General features: G+C 40.3%; 2 protein-coding genes and 2 long non-coding RNA genes across 4 annotated transcripts; 3 read left to right on the top strand and 1 right to left on the bottom strand.

The window, feature by feature from the left end:
* Window positions 1-1,413: 1,413 nt before the first annotated feature.
* Window positions 1,414-6,928, bottom strand: si:dkey-30c15.2 (uncharacterized protein LOC558938 homolog). The gene is made up of 12 exons (XM_047034820.1): window positions 6,598-6,928; window positions 6,422-6,465; window positions 5,858-5,921; window positions 5,179-5,325; window positions 4,292-4,390; window positions 4,097-4,149; window positions 3,861-3,971; window positions 3,229-3,274; window positions 3,048-3,119; window positions 2,607-2,760; window positions 2,403-2,473; window positions 1,414-2,312 (listed from the first exon to the last, which is right to left on the bottom strand). The coding sequence occupies exons 1-12, from the start codon at window positions 6,622-6,624 to the stop codon at window positions 2,163-2,165; spliced, it is 1,038 nt and encodes a 345-aa protein (XP_046890776.1). The 5' UTR covers window positions 6,625-6,928; the 3' UTR covers window positions 1,414-2,162.
* Window positions 6,929-8,686: 1,758 nt separating this feature from the next.
* Window positions 8,687-12,097, top strand: LOC124476983 (ADP-ribosylation factor 4-like). The gene is made up of 6 exons (XM_047034466.1): window positions 8,687-8,907; window positions 9,583-9,663; window positions 9,808-9,917; window positions 10,181-10,252; window positions 10,447-10,572; window positions 10,662-12,097. Exons 1-6 carry the CDS (start codon window positions 8,841-8,843, stop codon window positions 10,746-10,748), a joined length of 543 nt encoding a protein of 180 aa, XP_046890422.1. The 5' UTR covers window positions 8,687-8,840; the 3' UTR covers window positions 10,749-12,097.
* Window positions 12,098-15,730: 3,633 nt separating this feature from the next.
* Window positions 15,731-17,049, top strand: LOC124476634. Its single transcript, XR_006957052.1, has 3 exons — window positions 15,731-15,841; window positions 16,151-16,259; window positions 16,394-17,049. It is a non-coding gene; the product is annotated as an uncharacterized LOC124476634 (long non-coding RNA).
* A 287-nt stretch (window positions 17,050-17,336) lies between these two features.
* Window positions 17,337-21,242, top strand: LOC124476655. Its single transcript, XR_006957053.1, has 3 exons — window positions 17,337-17,656; window positions 19,665-19,795; window positions 20,122-21,242. It is a non-coding gene; the product is annotated as an uncharacterized LOC124476655 (long non-coding RNA).
* Window positions 21,243-22,557: the final 1,315 nt, after the last annotated feature.

Here is a 22,557-nt window from a genome sequence, read left to right as displayed (position 1 = left end):
AATGATAAATAATGTTATGTTTAAATGCCACTAGCACATCTGAGAAACATATTGTCCATAAACAAACCCACAGTACACAAATACAAACACACACCAATACGGCAACAAACACATTGTAACTTTGGGCAGCGCTGGGGAACATGAGGCCTGGTGGTTTTGACCTACTTGAGTCAGATATAATAAAAGTCAACAGGGCAGATGTAGATTAGGCTAACTGGTGACAAGGCATCCCGCCAACATTGTTTCGATGATGTTCACTGCGAGGATTCTCTCTGTAAATAGGTCACGGATGGTACGACAAACTATTTTACAGTAATGCTCAAACACAGTAGGTGTATTCGAGTTAGCTTGTTGAACATAACAAGAATAATGGGGCTTTTGCACACAAAAATTGTTTGACATTATGTCAGCTTGACCAACTGTGATGGAATAGTGGACGGCAAAGAGGGCTGTTTTGTATACAGTATGTAGTGTGATGCTACAGTATGTAGTGTGATGCTACAGTGTGTAGTGTGATGCAAGGCTGTAGCCATGGAATCAACATGGGGGGGACAAATACATTTTTATGATAATTTCGGACAGCGTGCGTGGTTGCCTGTCGTAGCGTAGCACATTTATATTATATTTCAATACATTGGGGGGGATATTTTGCCCAGATTAGGGATGTGTGTCCCCCAATATGTATTATGATTACGACCTTGGTGTGATGCTACCAAGCCTTGGATCACATGGGGTCTCCTTCGGTTTCTCTATGAGGATGACAATAATCTTACATACTGAACAACCCTCTTTTTATGAAATCACAAATCAACTTCAACATTCTAAGGTATGTGTTTCACGGTGTTTAGGACCAAGGTGAGAGTGACTAAGCTACATTCTGTCTGGTCATGTGATTCAGAACAAATAAACACACCTGTGTTGATTGCCACTGGTTAATCATTCGACAGAAGGGGGCAATAAGGAGCAAACTCTTGGCCTGTTCTACCTACGGGTGTGTCCAGAGGCAACATTTACATGGGGCTGAGAGGAGGGGGAGAGTGGTGGGAAGCACTAATGTTCTGCACAGGTGTGTGTCTGTCAGGAGAGTGGGTATGAGCTTTGGGGCTTTTGTGAAGGATAACTTTTAACCTCACAAGTATCATTACTGACAACAGAAGACCGTTACTAATCTTTGTATCCTAGGACATCCTACTTCTTTTGTCTCTACAGTTTAGTATGCAGTAATTATGACCAGGGGACTGTCTGATCAGTCAACCCGAAATTCAATTTGAAGCCATGGGTTTGTTTTGACTGACACAACGTAACCAAACACAATATGTCTCTATTTCAAACACGAGATATCTGTTTCATTGCCCTGACCTTGAAATGAGTGGGAAGCACCGAGAACTGGAGAAACAATTATATACTATCAGCCTCAGGCCACTTGCTTTTATTGTATAAATAAAGTAAAACTGAGTTGAAAATAAGCATACAGCGTATAGGGAGATCTCTTTGTCCGATTTTGCTACAGTACTGACCAACAAATAAATATAACATCCAAATGGCAGGTAACAACCATTTGTTATCACTCTATACAGTAAAAAATTATGTTTTAGATCTACATTACATGTCACAAGTTTAATAACCTAAAAACCCTGACATTGAGGAAGTGCTTTGTAAACTCTTTTGAATACAACAAATTCAATAAAATTAAATGGAGTCTGTTTCTAATAATCAACGTCTCATTATCAACAAATAACATACATTTTTCTATCACAAAGGGGGAAAAACAAAAAACATTTTAACTAGTTAATATAAATAAAGTGCTACCAGAATCCCTTTACCTTCACACATCTACCAAACACCAGACCAATCCATTTGGGGCAAAGAATTAAGAGATGGATTTTCAATTGTGATCCACAAACAGACAGCACACATTGTTTCATCGTGTTTAGGAACAGTGGGCCTGAGTCCTCCATATGACCTTGTGATGCACAACAGCCATACAGTACGTGTACTCTCCAGCCTCCCATCCATCCAGTTTGGGGTCAAATCGATGACACTGCTGTTGCTATTAGAATCTCAGGTTATTATCCTTCCTTTTCACAGTCAAGGTCGGTGTTTGGCAAGAGTGGGCTGATCGTAGATCAATGAGTTGTTCTACCCACAAGTCTTTAAAGGGGTTAGGGTTCCGGCCTCAGTGATTCATCAAAGAAGGCCAAAGGCGAATGGATCAGGGGCATCCTCTCTCCTAGAACAGCATCTCTGAAGTTGGGGCGGCGCCAGGCGTAGAATACACTGTTCAAAAAGCCCTGCAGAGACATTGTCCCGGCCTGAAACACAGATCCACCACCAATTCAAAAGATATTCATCAATACTGTGATACGGATGGTAAACATGTCTAAAGGTGTGTTGAAACAAACCTGTATGAAATAGAGAGGGAATAGTTTCTGTTGGGGTATGTTTGTCACTGACAGTACAACGAGAAGCAGGACTGTAATGGGACAAAAATAACATGGAATTACAATCAAATTACATGTATTTGAGTTTGGGTATGTGTGTTTGTTAGTGTGTATGTGTGCATGTTTATATGTGAAACAGTATGAGTGTGTGTGTATGTTTTTTACCTGGTGTCCAGCAGAAGATGGTTACCAGCACCATGTTACGAGCTAAGGAGAACGCTCCTCTCAGTCTCCTCCTGGAGTGTCCGTCTCCTTCCACAGGAAATAGTCCATCCTCCGCATACTTGAGCTGCCAACGACCGATCTTATAGTACAAAACCTGCACAGGCACATCAATACATTTACATTACATTTACATTTAGTCATTTAGCAGACGCTCTTATCCAGAGCGACTTACAGTAAGTACAGGGACATTAACCCGAGGCAAGTAGGGCGAAGTGCCTTGCCCAAGCACCCAACGTCATTTGGCACAGCCAGGGAATCGAGCCACCTGACAACTGAATACAACTGCATTGTAATACATACCTTTTCTACACTGACTTTTGTCAGACATATTTGAGGTATATTAACAAATATACTGTACACGACTCAAGAGGTGCTACTTACTGTGCAACAGACAAGAACTGGTATGATGAAGGTGAAAATAATGATTCGAATAAGCAAGTCGTGGATCTCTTCCTGTAAAATGTAAAAAAGTGGTCATGTTCATAACCCATGAGCATGTATTTCCTTATCAATTTGAGAGCCATGGTAAGCAGTGAAACTGCTCTGATGTTACAACACTCACGTGATCTGAACAGGCGTCCGTCCAGATATGTAGAAGCGGGATACAACTAGTAGGAAAAACAGCAGCAAGTTTGTGAGACCAAAAATGTAAGACTGTGTTTTAGATCATTCAAGGACATGATGTATGAAGTAATATCCACAAAGGCAATACATTCTCGCCACCAGGCTCCTGTATGGTCATTGACGTAGTCACTGATCTGCAAATTTGTATTGTACTGTACTCCACTTAGGTTAGAATAGGTTATAGGGTTGAAACAGGTTGTATGTGCATTTAGGGTTAGTATAGTGTACTATTTATTGTTATCTGTAATTTAGGAAGTTTTAGTATTAGGGATAGTATAGTCGATTATTTTTTGCTATCTGTATATTTAAGAAGTTTCACTTATTTAAGCTCAGCATAGATGTAAATGATGTTCCGTGTACTTATATGTTATGTTATGCCTGGTGCTTGCGTTGTCTTGTCTTAAGAATGTCAGTGCCCAGTCTAACCTTGTGTTGTTCTGTGTACCTGACAAATAAAAGACTTGAACTGTGTTCTTGTGTTTGCCGGCTCAAAGTGCCCAGAAGGGATGGGGGCATTATGCTCCTAACATGGGTGAGATACTTTAATGGTTTGCAAAGTAGTGTATTTACCTGGTGCAGTAACTGACAGCCATGAGGTTGTCTGATCTTGGCGGGTAGATGGGGGTAAGGGTTAAAGTGTCTGTGAATGTGTAGAGCAGGTAAAACACAACTGGAAACAACCTGTAAAACATAAACAAAAACCAATGCTCAAGTTAAAATGTGAAGTTGAAACATTCAAACACTGAGATGACATGCTTTTGTCGAGTAAATAGGTCACATCAAGCTGAACAGTAAGACTGACTTACCACACAGCAGCATATATTACATTAACAGCTCCAACTCTTCTTCTGCAGAAGGGCTATAACCAGAAAAGGAGGAGGGTGAGCAGGAGAACAGGAGATGAGAGATAAAGAACAACACAAGAAACAGCAGTGTGGGATGAGGGTGTACTGATCTGAGAAGTTGGGTCTGAATTTAAAGCACATGTTGTGTGTTCTCACCTCCTCATTGTTTGCTGGTCTCTCCCTCCATCCTTGGATTGCATGCTTGGACTCCCAGGCATAGACCATCACAAGCAGAGATGATACGCAGTAAAACATCTGTAACACAGATAGAGATAACGAGAGAGAGAGAGGGAGAGAGAGAGAGCGAGAGAGAGAGAGAGAGAGAGAGCGAGAGAGAGAGAGAGAGAGAGAGAGAGAGAGAGAGAGAGAGAGAGAGAGAGAGAGAGAGAGAGAGAGAGAGAGAGAGAGAGAGAGAGAGGGAGAGAAAGAAATGGGCACGACTTTTACGACAATATGTAAGATAAGAAGACCAGACATAGGGAGCTATAAATGCCTCAATTCATTTAAACTTTTTAAACTACGGTAACACAGTCCAGACCTACAAAGATTTCTACAAAACACGTCTCAAGACGTTTTACCTGCAAATAGTACAGATGGCCTTAACCTCATCACATAACGCATGGCCTATTATCATTGCTTCATTGTGTCTGCTGTAGTGTAACTGCAGTGTCCTTAGCAGGGCAATACATTTAGTAATTTTTTTTCATTCTTTTTCCTTTCCTTTTTTCCTTTGTCTGGGCCAAACTGTTCAGTCCATGAGCTTACAACCACTACATATGCTGCACTAATAACTGCATGTTCCAATACTATCTCCCTTGGCATAACTTGAAACATGACCTCAAATGTTTATGGAGGAAAAGTTCATTTTAAAAGAACAGTGGGTCCCTCTATATTATATTGCAAAGGTGAATGTGCCATTATGATTCAGTTGTCACTTTATAGTTTTGCTGAGTCACTGTTTTTGAAGATGTTATGTAATCTGAAATGTTTTAAAGTGACTCAGCCGGTTTTCAAGTATAGTTTATGAACTGAAAAGCACTTACCAGAGACAGAGGCAAAGCACGCATACAGACAGTTACACTCTGGGCAAAGTAGAAAGTTCCAGGCTGGAAGAAGTTTATGCAGCTGGTGAACATGAGGATGAAGGCCGCCAGAAGATCAGCCAGTGCCAGCTGTACCAGTGGCTTAACCTACACAAACAGAAAGAAAAACACGTTTGTTTCACTGTGAACATATTTTCTGCAGCTTTGGGTGTGTGTGTGTATGTCTGTATAGCTTTGAAATACCTTTCACAGTATGCACGTAACATGGCAATATTTACTCAGAATATGTAACCAAGATCTCTGCCATACATTTCTGATAACCGAAAGGGCACATGGAGGTTCCTATATGTCTCACAAAGGAAATCAGGGGCGGTTTCTGTATTCCTGCACATGCTGTGCTTCTCCTAGCTTGGGTGGAGCAGATAAGGCACAGAGATATTGTACTGGCTGACTCTCTGGTTCGACATGTTGGTTGGAAAAATATGTTATTGAAGCTGTCAGTTTCACTGTTGCTGTCCTATGATACATGTAGCGTGGAACGACAGGGGAGTTGGAAAGGGCATGTTTTTGAAGAGCATGCTAATGATAACTGTCACTGTTTTGTCACTGTGTCCAGGACATGTTGTGCATGAGCTGTGTAAAAGCAGGTTAACTTCAGCCTTGTGTTTATCCAACACACCTGTCGTTGCAGATGCTGCCACTTCAGAATGGAAACCACAAGAACAGAAAAGCTTCCAATTAAACTGTAAAATAAAGCAACATTCTAGTTTAACACAGACATCCAGTTATAAAAGGAAAACAAGATTATATGAGTCTGTCATCCTCCATAGAAAGTAAAGAGATTGGCAAGTAAAATACTGACTATGAAAGAATGTATTGAATTACATTAACCAGTCCCCCCTCCCCCCCTTTACACACACAACCACTTTGAGCTACACAACTGTCCTTATTGCCTACAGTATTTGAACATATACATAAATGTAGACTTGGAAGGACTTTTGGGAATACTGTACAAATTGTAATAAATGCACTGAGCTATAATCAGAACGGAATTCAAGTTTTTCACTGTCACAAGTCACTATACTGGTTTGACCAGTCCTGCAAAACTATGGCAGTGCAAGAGAGTTAACAGCATATGATAAAAATCTACTCCTAAACTTCATATCAGATGTCTCTGTTGGATTGCATAAAATAATCACTGTCTTTATATGGCTAAGAAATTATTCTAAAACAGAAATCTTACCTGAAAGATAGCGACACTATGTATACGGCCGACAGAGTTTCAATCTGAAAGAATAATAGGCACAGGATAAATAATGCGCTAAACCCATGTGGGCTGTAGTTCTAAAAACGATCAAGTATCAGGTCAATACAATCATGGGCACAGGAATTCAACAGGTGAGAGACAATTTTAATTACCTGTGTGATATTTAATGTTCCTTCCATGGTTAACAGAATATTCCAGTAATTGTAGACAGCCAAGTTGTTCTGTAGCCTGTATGCAGAAAGTCTGGGGCAAACTGTTCGGTTCCTTTGTCTGGGCCAAACTGTTCAGTCCACGAGTTAACAACCACTACATATGCTGCTTTATAACTGCATGTTCCAAACATACAGACAGCCTTACGTTGACAGAGCGCATGCACCTTGGACCTGTGAAGTCACATGTTTGCTTGTAGATCCACCTGCTGCAAAATTCCCACCTGACGCTCTCTCTTTGTGTGTGTGTGTTTCTTTGGTGAATAGGAATTGCCTTGGGATTTTTCATTGGCGCCAATATGGTTTGGGTTTTCCACATCTCGCCAGAGAAAACTAGTAACATGGTCTATACCTTTTATCTTAAAAGGTATAGGAATATATGAATCTAAGAGTATTTTCCATTGCCTATAATGGAATACACTATGCTACAGGAAACTGTTCTGAATATCTAGGTGTAAAGGGGGTAATGATGACCAACTTTCTTGGCAGATCAAACTTTGTTACACCTATTTATAAATATTGTCTAAAACCTTTTTTTGCCAATTCTTGAACTGGGTATATGCCTGCAATATCTAAGACATGACATTCCTCTCTACGGAACATTTTGGGATACCAACTGCTTTTGAAGAACCGTGAAAAAAAGAAAAAAAAGATACATAACATATATTAAGTCTATAATGAAGCCTCTTTCTCTGTGTTCATTTTATTACAACTAAATTATCATGGCAGGAGCATATTTCTTTCTTTTTTTAGGCCCTATGTGTAATAATCACTGTGTACAAAATCAGAATCTGGAAAATGACTCAAAATGAGACAAGAACTAGCCTACTCGCGCTTCTTAACAAACCCACACAATCCCACATAAGTATGAACATAAAACTACTTCTAGAGACAAGTTCTTGTAAAATGGTTCTGAAACATGAACGTCGGCTGATGACATGTTGTTGATCCGGGTGACCTCTAGTGAAATCGATTGGTTAGTACAGTGTAAAGCATTGCTTTTTTGTAACTTACTGTCCTTGTCGAGGCTATATAATTTGTCCATCTTTTCAAGTTAGTTTTGTGAAGTGGATTTGTTATGTATCTGTATAATATTTGCTTCAGCTTCCCGATCACCTTATACAATCAAATGTTCATCGATTTCATTTATTCACCAGTATATTGTAAAGCAGCGGTGTCAAACTCATTTCGCATCGTGGGCCACATACGGCCTAGGGAGATGTCAAGTGGGCCGGACCATTAAAATTATACCATACTCTGCTATAAATAACCAAAATATCATGTCTTTCTTCTGTGTTATCTAGTTTAATTGATATAAAGACCATATCGTATAAAGTCCGTCCAACCGCTTTAACAAGTAATGATCTCTTCGGTGGTGTAGTTGGTTAAAGCGTTGTACGATTACATATTGTTAATGCGAATCTGGGATCCCAAGTTCGCGCCCCAGTCCAGTGAATCTCGTACGATATTCTTTAACTTTTACTGTGAGAAAATGACATAATTCTAAAGGCCTACGGATGTATCACAACATTTTAATGTGTGAGCACTAATATCAGATCAAAATGAACACATGTAGCCTTAATTAAATATTGAATAACGTAGGGTAGTCTACCGTCGGAGACAACCACTACGCCTCATTCAGCCAGTTTAAACGGCTGCTAGATGACGCTGTTCATTTTCAAAGCGCCGATAGTTCGGCTCTTTGGGCCGGCACAATCCGGAAGAAACCATCAAAGCTTCACAAGGCATCGTTCGCCCATCCCTAGTAGAGACCAAGGTATTAATTGATACCGTCTGCTGTTTTCAGTCTGTCTCAGTGATGCGGCTTGTCTTCTACTCTGATGGAAAGAGTGCAAAGAATTGCAGCGAATTAAAAATATTAATTCCATGTCTTTTATGCATTTTTTCCACTTTCAAATTATCCTGCGGGCCTGATCGAACCTCCTTGGGGGCCGGTTCCGGCCCGCGGGCCGTATGTTTGACACCCCTGTTGTAAAGTGTTGTTCATAAAGTTTATTCAAAACACATGACGTTGTGAGTTCCACGTTGGCCCCGGACGTGGCATCAGGAAAGGACACGAACGGTGCTCGCCTTTTCCTCACTTCGAAATCATAAACTGAGCTAACCACACGTTTTGTATTATATCAACAACATATAAGAAAGGTGCTCAAATTTATATTGAAAAAATGGGGCTTACCATTTCGTCAATCTTTTCTCGACTGTTCGGCAAGAAACAAATGAGAATTCTGATGGGTAAGTGTTAGCTACTGAACAGTGCGGTGCAGAAGTATAGCAACTACGCTAGTTTAGCTATGCCAGTATTAATACATCAGTTGACTACTTGTTTTTAAATAACTATCAGTAGTATAGATTTACCAATGTCATCAATATAGCTAGTGGGCTACATAACTTCAATGTACGGTAGTAGCATTGACAAAACGTTGTAAATTTATGTCATTGGATAATGTGATTAAAAACTAAGCAGTACTAGTGTAGTAGCCTGTTAGCCAATATTGTTCTGACTTGTTTTGTAGGAGAAGTTAACTTGTTAGTTTCCTGGCTAGTTTGTCAATATGTGTCTAGGCTAATGCCTGAAGAGCTTAACCCATATCAATCATCTACACTGTACGTCATGATCGTCATGATCAGGGCCAATAAGTTAGCTAGCTAGCTAGCACTACATATTGGTACGGCAGGGCCAGGGTTGTTTACGCTAACGATAGTTAGCTAGCTAGACTAACTACGCAAGTTATAATTATAACCAACCAGATGCATATCGGAGCCAAAATCACCTGTGGACATCTAGAAATGTAATGGTCCCAGTCTCCGTAATGTAGCTAGCTAACTAGCTACCTACCATAAGCTTTTCTTCCTGTCCTATGATATGAGATAGCTATCTCTAATCTTTTGTGTTCTGGCATATTACAGTTGGATTGGATGCAGCAGGGAAAACGACGATCTTGTACAAATTAAAATTGGGAGAAATAGTGACCACTATTCCAACTATTGGTAAGAGATTCAGTGTCGGAAAAAGGACAAATCAGTGTCAATCCTCTGTTTAATTTTCTAGTTATTTGTATATCATCTTAGAAGCTGCCTTTGCCCAGGCCTATAAATTCATTTTAAGATATTTGGTCTGATGTGTATGTTTAGGTTTCAATGTGGAGACAGTGGAGTACAAGAACATCTGCTTCACTGTTTGGGATGTGGGTGGCCAGGACAAAATCAGACCCCTCTGGAGACACTATTTTCAGAACACTCAGGTGTGTGTGCACAAACACTACAATGCACACACAGACACACACACACCAGGACCAAATGCACATGGGGCAAGTATGCCAAAGGTCTGGGCTAATTTCAAAACTGGTGTCCAAAGTTGAATACATTTCACATTATATTAATTTAACTGACAATTGTATCCAAAGGGACATACAAACACCATCAACCTGTGTTTCTAGTTCTATGGTGAAGAAATGAGGAATGATGCTTTATTCTTGTTCTATCTGTTTTTTTCCCCTCCTTCCAGGGCCTTATCTTTGTAGTGGATAGTAATGACCGAGAAAGAGTTGCAGAGTCTGCAGAGGAACTTTCTAAGATGGTATTTAACTGACCCCAATACCTTACTTTGTGTATGCAGGTTGTGATATATTTTCAAGTGCCGCTTTGGTCAGTCCTCCTGAATGAAGGACTGCAGCATCAGTCGACATGGTGATCTTGGTTACATGATCATTAAATATTGAGACAGTATTGAAGTTGTCTAACCCCCCAAAAATGCTTATTCTGTCTGTCCAGCTGCAAGAGGATGAGCTGAGAGAGGCAGTGCTGCTGGTGTTTGCTAACAAGCAGGACCTTCCAAATGCCATGGCCGTCAGTGACCTCACAGACAAACTGGGCCTACAGAGCCTCCGCAGCAGAACTGTGAGTTTCTTTATGTCTCGCACTAACTGGTCCCCACACACAGACACACAGCTTTCATATTCCAACCAATCTCCTGTCTTGCTCCTCAGTGGCACGTGCAGGCAACCTGTGCCACCCAGGGAACAGGACTCTACGAAGGACTAGACTGGCTGTCCAACGAACTGTCCAAGCACTAAAGTGAAACGACAGGCCGACTGGATAGAGGGAGAGAGAGAGAGAGAGAGGGAGAGAAAAGAACAGCAAATGAAGGGGAAGGAAGATCAAGACATCCAATCAAGAGATATTTGATCTCCAATTACCTGTTTGCACAGGAAGGACATAACTGTCGGACAATGCAATCAATACTTATTGGAACATCTTTTTTCCCCCTTTTACTTTATAGTTATCCCTACACATCCCTTTAATTTACTTCCTTATCCCCATTTCATATAGCAGCAGATAAGTTAAGCTTTCAGTTGCATGTTCTGCAAATGGCAGCAGGAGACATCACGTAAACAGCGGGGAGAATCTTTGGGAGTTTTCTTTTCTTCTCACCCCTATGCAGTGCACAGGTAGAGTAGGGAGATGTTGTTCACGACAACAAATGCAGGAGAGGAGTTACAAAGTTTGGTCCATTTTTATTTGTTTTCTCTCTTTTTGTTTTTGTGTAAATATATATTTTTATGGGCAACTTGTACCCGTCTTCGTAGCTTCACTTGGCCTAATGGACATTGAGCCTACAAGCCCGGCTGGCCTTTCCCTCCTCACCTCTGTGTCTTCAGTCCCATGCCATCGCATCTCACGATAGGTCCGGAGCAACTAGAACAAGATTAGAATGGATTTGGAAGTGATATAAACCTAAGGCTCTTGTATGTTACTTCTTGGCCTTGATCTAATCCTTTCTTATCTGGTTGTGTAGTTGCACTCTCCTCCCCAGAGACAGATACTTTACCAGTGATGTTTTTCTGTCCTGTTTCAACAGGACAACGTTATGCAATAAGTAATTTCCTCATGTGCTCTGACGAAAGTTATGGGAAGTGGAAACCACAGGGTTTTGTGAGCACAGATTGCTCGAATGTGTGTGGGCACTCCCTCAACCAGGATGTTTCTGTGTTTAGTTTTAATACTGGAGACCCCCCCCCCCATGCTGAGACATTGTGCCTCAGGCAAGTGTTCAACAGAAGTGGAAACCCTGACCCTACCTGTCCAGCATCCAGTCAATAGGCCTCTAAAAGGGGTGAGGAAAGGTAGGCTGGAGTTCCTCAGTATTGGTCCATGGCCAATGTACTTGTGGTACAATTGAGTGGCATTCTTTGACCCAGCAGTGTTTGCTAGTGGCTTCTGTTGGTATTTTGACGGCTGATATGTGCTTAATCTGACTCTGCTTTCCAACTCTCTCTAATACACACACACACCTGCCCCGTAACTGCACTGGGCAAACATTCCAACCAATGCTTTGATAATTTGCATGGAGCTGCCACTGTTAAATTGTGCTAATTGTTTTACAAAAAATCTAAATAAAGAAAATGACTATATTAAAAAACAATTGTCTTGAGTTTCTTTCATAGCAATGAATCATACTTACCAGTAGAAAGTAGGGGGACTGTTGCCAAGCTTTCTTGAAAAGCCTCAGTCTAAGGCCTGCCTCAGTGATCTACCAGGGAGGGCTGTTAAAACACAAAGCACATCCTGCCCATCTTTCCTATCCGGTTGTAGCTTCAGTACATATCTGCAGATTGGGGTTTTGTGTTCTTTAATACAGTATGAGTCGTGATCCTAATTTACACTGTTATACATGATGTGCAATATTTCATTTATGTACCTTCTAACAACATGCAAGGTTGTTTCAGTGACTACATTCCAGGGAGCCTCCAATACAAACCCTTAGTGATCATTAAATGGCAGCTTCATTCCACCAGAGGGGTAGCTTGCTTGACTGTGGCTCACTGTGTGTGTGTGTTAGTATCACGCTCTTAAGAAACCCCAAACCCTCCCAAAGAAGATTTAGGAAACTGAAGGCAGGATAGAATGACTCTAGAGCAGGGTGGTTATACTTGGGCAATTGAATTAATAATATTCAAGTATGTATTGCAACAAAGCAAGGTTTTATCTAAACATCCTATCATGGTGCATCAAAATAGAGATATGAGAGGGTGTGTTCATGATAATGAATCAGAAAATGAGGTCATCTTGGTTCTAACAAACAAGGTGTTTGTTTGAACAAGAACAAGTTCAACTTCAGTTGTTTCTCTGGAACAGTGGTTCTTAACCCTGTCCTCGGGGAACCCCTGTCCTGCATATTTTAGATGTTTCTTGGCTCCAACACACCTAATTCAAATGCATATTCCTTACCAGCAGAGGCGTTGTTAGACATAAACCTCTACTGGGTCACAGGCCCCTAATTCATATCCCTTTTTTTATTTCAAGCTTGCTGCGCTCAATGCACTACTAGGCTAACCTTGCTTAACCCTCTATACAACAGTTCAACGACGCAAGTTTAATATCAGCTTTGGCAGGGACATAAATAGCTAATGCGAGCGCTTTCATTTTTTTTTACATTTATTTGAGGGCAAATACTGTTTTTTTGAGCTTCATGTAATATTGTTTTTATGTTTTAGTCCAAATAGGATGATCGGTAGGCCTATCATTTACAAACTATCTTTAGTTTTGTAATGTTTTCTTAGTCTACCTCAATTCTGAATTGTGTGCTGAGTCCGACACCTGGGGCGTATTCCAGAAAGCAGGTTATGTGACACACCAGGGTAAGTTCTCCCCAGCTGAAACCCAGCACAACATTGCAAATTTACCCAGTTATGTTGCATAACCTGCTTTCTGGAATACCCCCCTGGCGTTGATTAGGATACTGTGTACATTTTTTCCGGGATCATCAATCTAAATTAATGCACTGACTAATGAAGTAAATTGTTCAAACTCAAACTTTAGATTTTACTGGGGCACAGCAGATTTTTACTGGGGCACGTGCCCCAGTAAAAAGGGTCTAACGACGCCCGTGGTTACCAGGCTTCCATGTTCAGGATTTATGTTCAGGCCGCATGTTCATACAGGCTTCTACAGAGCTAGATAACGGCTTTTTTGTATTTTTATATTGCAAATTACGGCTACTTATATTTTATTTTATTGTATATATTGTTTAATTCTAATTCCACTTAACTCTCTCGAGTCTGGAGCTATTTTGGCCTTTACCTTTGATTTGGCCTTGATATACTACATTAATACTGCTAGTTTATGTACCCTTAGTATAGATAGTCCAAATATTTAAATTTTAGGTTCTTATATGTTTATTGTATGCACCTTCCTGCCAAAGCAAAGTCCTTGTCTGTGCAAACTTTCATGGCGAATAAATCCCATTCTGATTCTGAATCAGGTTAGTTGGAGCAGGGAAAAATCTAAAACATGCAGGACAGGGGTTCCCTGAGGACAGGGGTTCCCTGCGGACAGGGTCAAGAACCACTGCTCTAGAACATTTCTTTTTCTAAACCTTCATCCTCTATTGTGTTTGTGTGTAATGTATTTTGTGTGTTGTTTTGTCTGTATATGTAAGTCTGCGAATAAAGTTTGACAGATTATAACAGGGTTATCTGGAACCAGGGCCGTAACTACCATTGAGGACACCGAGGTCGTGTCCTCGGTATTTTTTTCGTATTTCAGTTTTTTTGTGTGCTTAAATCGTGGTATATAAACTCAAAATAAAGTACACGTGAAACTGACTGCAGGACGATGATCTTGGTCTCCCACAAACCGTAACGTGATTTTATACTTGAAGAGCCGAGTAGCTCAAGAGTTTGGACATACGTGCTGCGCGTCATCAACAAAACGTACTGTCGTTATGGTAACCACCAAACACAAGTCGGACGCTGATGTTACCGCCATAGACCAGAGCCATAGAAAAAGAATTTGCAGAATATTTTTCTATGGCTCTGCCATAGACATACCGCTACTGTTAGTGAATAGCCTATGTTAGTTACAGTCACTGGAAGAGGAGCGCAGCAAACTAAACATGTAGGTTAAGAGAAGTTTAAGTGGCAGATGACTGTGAGAAGAAAGATTCATTTTCATGTGGAAATATTTGTATTGCAGCAACGTACTACTCGGATAAGGAAACATCAAATCAAAGTTTGGTTAACTCCGTCAGTACCGGTTGTCAATCAATTTCCACCGGTTGAATCAACATTCATTTTGCGATTGATATGTCATTGATGTGATTGATTGAAAATGAAATTCAGTGGCAATTGGGAAATATCAAACTGACTCGCTATCGCTCGGTCGATACGTTCCAGCCTCAGTTTGATATTTCCCGGCATGACCGAACGGTCGAGGTTAGTAAGTAGTTTATTATATGGCAATTTTAGATTCTTTTCATTTTGTAAACGAAAATAAATGGTACCTTTAGGCTAATTGTAGCTAGCTCTCAAGTCTTCTCACGGTGTGTTTCATGTGTTGCCAAGCAACTCATTACTTTTTATAGAAAGCTGACAACATGGTTCTGCTAAAATGGCTTTAATTTCATCACAAAATAACGACACAAGTGATTCAAAGAGTCTGGTCTTCATCCTCACTTTCGATGACAAAGCTTTTCAGCATCATCTGGATAGTAAAACTCAGCAGCTGACTTGTCCATATCGCTCATTTTGAAGCTGACGTCAGAGGGCAATACGGATCCGTATTGACCGGCGAGGAGGGCAATACGCGGCTGGGGTGACTACTCATTATCCAATCAGAACGCTCGTACCGTCGTTGCCATATAATAATAATTTTAAAAAAATGGTGGTAACTTGCCCTTACTTCATGAGTCCCATAAAGGTCCTTCAAAAAGCCTCAGAATGCCCCATGTTTACCTCAAAATTTCAAAAGCTCCACACCGCCCCATATTCAAAAGTCATAATGATGATGTTTTTGCTCCTTAAGACTCAATAAGAGAAAATGGCCATATTTAAATAATGTAATTTAAAAAAATTCCGGGGGAGCATGCCCCCGAACCCGCCTAGAAGTTCTGACTCATGACCTCAGTATTTTTTGGGCCCTGCGTACGGCCCTGTCTGGAACAAACAGAAAGGGGAGTGTTATTGTGCTGGAAATGAAAGTAAGAGAAGGATCGCAGCACAGGGCGTACTGAGGGTTATTTAGGTGCTTTCCTGTAATAGCTGTCGTTAGCTCTGGGAGGAGACTCATGGGTGGGGCGGCACTGTCACTGAACATAAAAAGAAAACCCGGAGCTAAACCAGTCCTTTCTATTCTGCGGTGGTTTCACCCCCACTGCAGAAACCATGGGGTGAGTTGGATGGTTTTTTTGGCATACATGTTTGCATAACATATTTAAGATGTGTTTTTTAAAGTTTGTGTTTTAAACTTGATATGCTTAGAACATGTAATTTATGACTACAATGGGTACTTGGTATGAAGTGGGGGGGAAAGACAATCATGTTGTTTTCTAGATGGAATTAGATATGTAATTAAAACATAGCATTTTGTCAGGATCTGTATATTTATGAATTATACTTGTGTAGTTATATGAATGAGATAAATCCAACCTTGGGTACGATACATTTGTCATATGTGTTCCTACTTTGTTATTCCACAGGACTGTGACCATTGATCTTTAATCGGTTACTTCTGGAGCCCCTACTCCATGGAGCCCCACCCTTTCTGCTTGCTGTAATTGGACATTCATGGGAATAACCCATACCTGTGTAAGTTTAAACACGCTCATCATACCTACAAACAGATGACCCAAAACAACAACAGTAATGAAAAAACTATGAACAAAGACGTAATAATGTAAATGAATTAGTATATAATCTGCCCACAATTTGTTTCCCCATAGTGAGGAGACGAGAGAAGAGGAGGAAGAGATGGCGAAGAAATCCCCGCTGCCAAGGGCAGGGTCACGTCACTCCCTTGGCCGTCCCGTCATGAAGACACGACGCATTGGATGCGGCCTGCAATAGGCAGTCACCCCTCACAACCTGCCTCAGGGCCAACATGGGCCACGCCTCACGTGATAAAAGACAACTGAACATGGGTGCGCTGTAGTGAGTCACCCCCCCAGGGTGACTCCGCGCATGCACATGTGCAGTTGTCTTCTCTCGTGTGCTGACCTGGACCGTGTGTAGCCCTGATGCAGCCTGTGAGGAGGGCTACCTGCCGTTGGTACAAGTCCAATGCGTCGTGTTCCCATACCTGTACGGCAGGGAGCGGCGCGTGCAGAGCCAGTGCTACAATAACGCACTGACCTCAAACCACGAACCAAAAAACCTAGACTACAGAAGCAACCAAACCAAAGCCAAACAAATACTTGTTCCAATTCCCCTTTCCCGGTTGGCTTCTGGTTGTCTGTGTTGCTTGGTTCGGCGGCTCGGGGGGGCCTGCTGAGAAACACAACCCCTTTATAAAAAATTAAAGCAGAACGCATTTTTCTGAAGAAAAAAAAAACATTTAAAACTGTTCCAATAAAAACTGTACAAACCTTTGCAACTGAAACGATGTGGTGTATCAATCATTTGTATATTTCCATGTCTGTGAAGACCATAAGTGAGTAGTGTACCAAAATATGGATAGCCCAAATGTTGCTTGGAGCTTAAATTGTTGGGATTTCATACACTTGGCAACAACAAACCTTTCATATAGGACACACCCAAGCCTGTTAAACCATAAAGCATCATCTTGCATACATTACACACCCCGATGTTATGTGTGCCACGTAAGGCACACAATAAACCAGGACATACAAAAACAGATTAGTCATAGCCTAACTGCCTCATAAAATAATGAGAGGGTAATCTTATGGGATGGGTATGCTTAATCGTAAAGCACTGAGGTGCAAATCAAGAGTTCACAGGTTGCATTTTTTCTTGTATGTCACTTTGGATAAAAGGATATGCTAAATTAATTCATTATTTTCATTCGACTCGGCAAGGTGTGTTGTTATGACTTAACAATCAGTTAACAATCAGAAACAAAAGCAAACACACTGAGCCAGAGCAGAAATGAAACTTTGTTGCAAACGAAACCTACAGTGAAGACAGTCTCGTGCTTTAAGGAAATGAAAGAGGCAACTGTCACTCCTTTCAACAGTGCATATTTATAGGTTCGTATATTAGGTTTAACATGAACATTTGCGTTTATTTACATATTCAAGTTATTGACGTGTGCACGTGTGCTGAAGCAATTACATACAGTGCCCTCCAAAAGTATTGGAACAGTGAGGCGAATTCCTTTATTTTTGCTGTAGACTGAAAACATTTGGGCTTGACATCAAATAATGAACGTGAGACCAGAGATCAACGTTTCAGCTTTTATTTCCAGGTATTTACATCAGGATCTGATGCACAACTAAGAAAATATCACATTTTGTTTGAATCCACCCATTTGTCATGTGAGCAAAAGTATTGGAACAGATATACTTAAAACATATTTAAGTGAATAAGACTTAATATTTAGTTGCAAATCCTTTGCTTTCAATAACTGCAGCAAGTCTGTGACCCATTGACGTCACCAAACTTTTGCATTCTTCCTTTTTGATGCTTTCCCAGGCTTTCACTGCAGCCTCTTTCAGTTGTTGTTTGTTTTGTGGGGTTCCTCCCTTCAGTCTCCTCTTAAGCAGGTAAAATGCATGCTCTATAGGGTTTAAGTCTGGAGATTGACTTGGCCAGTCTAATACCTTCCATTTCTTGCCCCTGATGAACTCCTTTGTTGTTTTGGCAGTGTGTTTTGGGTCGTTATCTTGCTGCATGATGAAGGCTCTGCCAATCAGTTTGGTTGCATCTTTCCTTAAATTGGCAGACAAAATGTTTCTGTAGACTTCCGAGTTCATTTTGCTGCTGCCATCATGTGTTACATCCTCAATGAAGATTAATGAGCCCGTCCTAGAAGAAGCCATGCAAGCCCAAGCCATGACATTACCTCCACCGTGTTTCACAGATGAGCTTGTGTGTTTGGGATCATGAGCAGTTCCTTTCTTTCTCCAAACTTTAGCCTTTCCATCACTTTGGTAAAAGTTAATCTTTGTCTCATCAGTCCATAAAACTTTGTCCCAGAATTTTTGAGGTTCATCTCTGTACTTTTTGGCAAATTCCAGCCTGGCCTTCCTATTCTTCTTGCTAATGAGTGGTTTGCATCTTCTGGTGTAGCCCTTGTACTTTTGTTCATGAAGTCTTCTGCGAACAGTAGATAGTGATACCTTCACTCCTGCCATCTGGAGGTTGTTGCTGATCTCACTAACAGTTGTTTTAGGGTCTTTCTTTACAGCTCTCACAATGTTTCTGTCATCAACTGCTGATGTTTTCCTTGGTCTACCTGTTCGACGTCTGTTACTTAGTACACCAGTAGTTTTTTTCTTCTTCAGGACATTCCAAATGGTTGTACTGGCTATGGCCAATGTTTCTGCAATGGCTCTGATTGATTTTCCATCTTCTCTAAGACTCACAATTGCTTGTTTTTCACCCAAAGACAGCGCTCCGGTTTTCATGTTGTTTTCACCTCTGAATACAGTCTGCATAGACAAAACCTATCTTACCCAATCTGAACCTGAGTGTAGACATTCAGTGGTATTTATTGATTGAATAATGTATGTAATAGGACACACCTGGGCAACAAAACACACCTGTCAGTCATATGTTCCAATACTTTTGCTCACGTGACAAATGGGTGGGTTCGAACAAAAAGGTGATATTTTCTAATTTGTGCATCAGATCCTGATGTAAATACCTGGAAATAAAAGCTGAAACGTTGATCTCTGGTTTCACATTCATCGTTTGATGTCAAGCCCAAATGTTTTCAGTCTACAGCAAAAATAAAGGAATTGGCCTCACTGTTCCAATACTTTTGGAGGGCACTGTATATACTATACAACTATATGACTGTACAGTAGGCTACACAAGTAATTCTCACGTGTTATCTTGCCTCATGCTTTGTAGAAATATTATTTTATTATAGGCCTATCCAATCACCCAGGGAATAACCCATTTGTTTTCCTTTTTGCAAGGAGTAATTTTTTCAAATAAATCGATTAATGCACTATAAATATTTGGTATGGGATTTGGCTAGTGCATATACTCTATATCCAATTATATAAGATCCTCTTGTGTTGCTGTCAGGGGCTTTCCAACACAAGCTGACTGGTATGGGGGAGGAGTCCTTCACCTGACTTTTCCAGTTGAGTTTCTGGCAGTAGCCTTTAAAGCCATCCTCTACGTGTCTTCTGCAGAATTATCAGAACACAATGACGGTAAGTTATATGCATTTGCTATTATAAATAAGTGAAGAATACAGTAATATGTTTAATATGAATCTGTATAACTATTATTATACACTCAGAAAATACATTCTGATTATCAACATGCTTCAATCCGTAGGCTAATTCAAAAATACCTGTTTATACCTTCTGTATATATTAACATATGACCACACGCTGCATATAGGCTACTATGGGTTAGAGTACGAAGGGAAAGGTTGGGAAAGGTGTTTGGTAAAAGTAAGTTTTATTATGACATTAACACATAATACAACTGAAATGCAAAAACCTAACTTAATGTATACTTTCTCACTTTCTAGGCCACAATGGATGAGGAGGGAGAAGACAGTGATGACGATGACAAGGGGAAACAACAGCATGATTTTTGATGATTTTTGTTTAAGTCTACTGCCAAGGGTAGCACACACAATTCACTAGAAGTGGTGAGATGTGTGGACAGAAGTCAACTTTTACTAATGACTGTTGTTGTAGAATGTTTTGTTTTCCATGTCATAAGTGTATGGACTCCCAAAAAGGTATGTTTGTATTTTGCTAACATGAAGAACAGAACTGTATTGAAGTTGTGGGTGGAACACCACAAGCATCAAGCTGTTTGCTTGTGCTGTTTCACCCTGGTTAAACTGTTGGTATATTTGCTCACTGTTAACCACACCGGTGTTAGTAGTATAACTACCATGGTGATCATTACAGGGTGAAAAGGCTGGGCAAAATAGGGACTACATAAATGCTGATATCACAGCATATGAATCAGTAAATCAATGTCATTGAGGGTATTCTTTACTGTATAATATATTGTAGCATCCCTTATTACCTATTTCAAAGCCTCTTCCTGTCACTTCAGATTGAAAATTAACTGAGTTACTAACTAACTACGTTTCTCGTCATAATGTAAAGATACCTTGGTCCAGGCAATTTTGGAGTTCACACATGCATTTTGTATGATGTATTTTCTACATGGTCTATGAATAGAAAAGCAGTATTCCCTCAAGTAGAGCACCTAACTTGAATTTCCTCTGTTACTGACTTTCGCCAAACAGTTTTCAACAGTTTTGCAAAGGAACAACTTTTGAGGGAATGCACACAGTAACAAACCAAAGTAAAATGTTTTGTATTGTCAATACTGTAATAAGCTATTCATATTATTATACTGCAATAGTTTTCCACGTAGGCTATATTCACAACGTTGATGTTACAGCGAAGATGCATTATATACATCTATATATACTATATAATATATGCGCAAGTCTTCGAATTTCTGCCGCTTGGTTATATGGGAAGGGACATCATTTCTAAAAGGTTGAGGTTGATACTGTCGTGATTCTGATAAGTGATTGACATGTCAAAGCAAATCCTCTTTAAAATGAGCCCATATGTTGAAATCGTCCCTGCTAAATGTAGTGAATAAAAGGATTTAACGTATGATTTAATGGGTTTTAATTCATACTGTAGATGACAGTTGTTAAAAACGTACACATGCCTGGACACAAGTCAGCAACACACGACAAGCAAACCAGAAATACAGACGGAGCCATGAATCTCGCCACAAATAACAAGCAAAGTAGCTTAAAGGCAGGGTAGTTTTGCGAATCTAGCAATTTTGGCTTGAGTTTGAAATGATTCAAACCAAAATGTCCCACCCCCTCCTTTCAAAGCCACTCCCCCCAAAAACATGAATGCGCTGCCTGACTTCTGCCGGGAAGTAGGTAGGTAGACAGACAAGTAGCCCATCCAATCATTCAATTCGATCCGAATGCCATCCAATCATTTCGTTCTGTCTAATCTAAATGATGGGTCATGTTTTTTATAGTCCTAACAACCACAGATATCGGATTTAGAAAATGTTACTGTCAAACCATTCATTGGTTTCTATGGGGATTTTACGTTTATTTTTGCAAATATGACAAATAGTGCTTCTCCAGAACATTATCTACTCTGCCTTTTAACTGCTCCAACTCCAATCTACCAATATGACAAAATTTTAGCTATGGAACCATGAACAAATTAAATACATGAGAAACAAAAGAATGAAATGAATGCAATTCTATTTACTGCATAAAAAGGCACAGCAGATTGATAAAACAGTAAATGATGCTATTGGATCTGGGTCATGGAGGCCTTCTTGTACAACGGGTTGCACAGGGTCATGGCAGAGAAGATCCGCATTAGAAGAGACTGGTTTTCAGGTGGTACCTCTTCTGGGGCCTGCTGGGACACACTGCATGAAGCTGGAGTAAGGAGAGAATCAGAGAGACAATTGTCAATCCACATCCATACAAAGTGCTTTCAAATGTACAAATATTTTTCCTATAAAAAAATCTATGATGTATAGTCTTTCTTGCTGACTTACAGATGCAGATGGATTGTTCCTCTGCGGCCTGAGTTGACTGAAAAAATGTGGAGTATCTGAATTAACTGATTAGGAGAGTATTAGTCTAGTGTACTCTCTTCGAATATAAGAAATTACATTTGGCTTTATATTATCACTATAAATACCATGTCACCTTACCAAATATGTGAAGTGTGTAAAATATATGACCATGTATAGGCCTTACCACAATGTTAAATGTACTCTTAGCCTTCTTGACAATCATTTTTTTCTCTGCACTGCCCTCTTCTTTGTGTAGCCCATCAAATGGATTGCTTTTCACATTACATCTGCCAGACAGAGTAGGGCTTGTTGAAGATTTGGCACTTGACTTTGAATCCGGGGACAGAATGTCCATCACTTGTTGGAC

This window comes from Hypomesus transpacificus, chromosome 14 (genome assembly GCF_021917145.1).
Source record: "Hypomesus transpacificus isolate Combined female chromosome 14, fHypTra1, whole genome shotgun sequence".
NCBI lineage: Eukaryota > Metazoa > Chordata > Actinopteri > Osmeriformes > Osmeridae > Hypomesus > Hypomesus transpacificus.
This window is presented reverse-complemented; position numbering and strand designations above follow the sequence as displayed.